Genomic DNA, 1,001 nt, shown 5'->3' on the forward strand with positions numbered 1-1,001 from the left:
GGGTGTTGACGTAATAATGAAAAGCTACATATTGATCAAGGATCAGAGGAATGACAACCTACACAAAGAAAGTATTATCACAGTTTGAAAAAAGCGCATTCGCGTCGATTTATGCTGGCTAAAACGCAAAATATCTCCCTAACCACGCCTACATATGCCCACAATCCACTCTTGCGAACATACCCACCCTATCTGATACCTACGCCCTAGAATACTTGAAGAGCGTTTTCTAATGTGTCGTGCGACGACTGCGCACACCCACGTTAGCTGCTGTGCCTGCCTAACGCTCAACCCTCGCCGCTGTCTGCCAGGTTGTCGGCAAAATACGAAACATAAGCGCATTTGCCGCGTACATACTGGTACTTAAAAACAGTAAACACTCGCATTTACTAATTTCACCGTAGCTACAGTTTGGTAACAGGGTCCCGTCTTGTACGTCTGAGAAACTCAGACCAGATTTGTTAGGAGAACTTCTTCCGAAGAAGTGAAGCATTGGTCCGCAACTAATTCTTGCCAAGTATAGTGCATTTTACTGTATTTGTTGAGGTTGTGCACTGATCGTTAATTATGATGTGGCAGTTGGTACTTACAGTAGCTATGTGACAAAACTAACAGAGAAACAGGGAGAAAGAATTCATTCTTGAAATTCATCGAGTGACCAACAAGTGACTTCTTCGTCTTCTTCTTGTCGAGAAGAGCCATTGCTCTTCTGGTTATGAGCCCAACGCTCTCGCTGTTGAAGCACTACAACTAAGAAGCGATGGCTGAAGCAAAGAAAGAAGTGAAGGAGTCGAAGCACGAGACGAAGGCCATCCCGCTGTTCGAAGGCACTGACTTCGAGATGTGGCAAGAGCGAGTCAAACTGAAGTTGATGCGCAAAATAACTTTGGAAATACTGCGTCGAAGATGTCAAAGAACCATCAGAGAAGAATAAGGAATCGGAGCACAACGACTGGGTGATCAAGACGGCTCGAACCAAGGAGATCCTGTACGAGTCCATG

The 1,001-nt window shown here is 45.1% G+C and overlaps 1 protein-coding gene across 1 annotated transcript; it reads left to right on the forward strand.

Annotated features, from left to right (window-relative positions):
- Positions 1-760: 760 nt before the first annotated feature.
- PPTG_23997 (hypothetical protein) lies at positions 761-934 on the forward strand (the record flags this gene model as incomplete). The annotated part of the gene is made up of 2 exons (XM_008914602.1): positions 761-843; positions 925-934. The coding sequence occupies 2 exons, from the start codon at positions 761-763 to the stop codon at positions 932-934; spliced, it is 93 nt and encodes a 30-aa protein (XP_008912850.1).
- Positions 935-1,001: the final 67 nt, after the last annotated feature.

This window comes from Phytophthora parasitica (assembly GCF_000247585.1).
Source record: "Phytophthora parasitica INRA-310 unplaced genomic scaffold supercont2.62, whole genome shotgun sequence".
Taxonomy (NCBI): domain Eukaryota; phylum Oomycota; class Peronosporomycetes; order Peronosporales; family Peronosporaceae; genus Phytophthora; species Phytophthora nicotianae.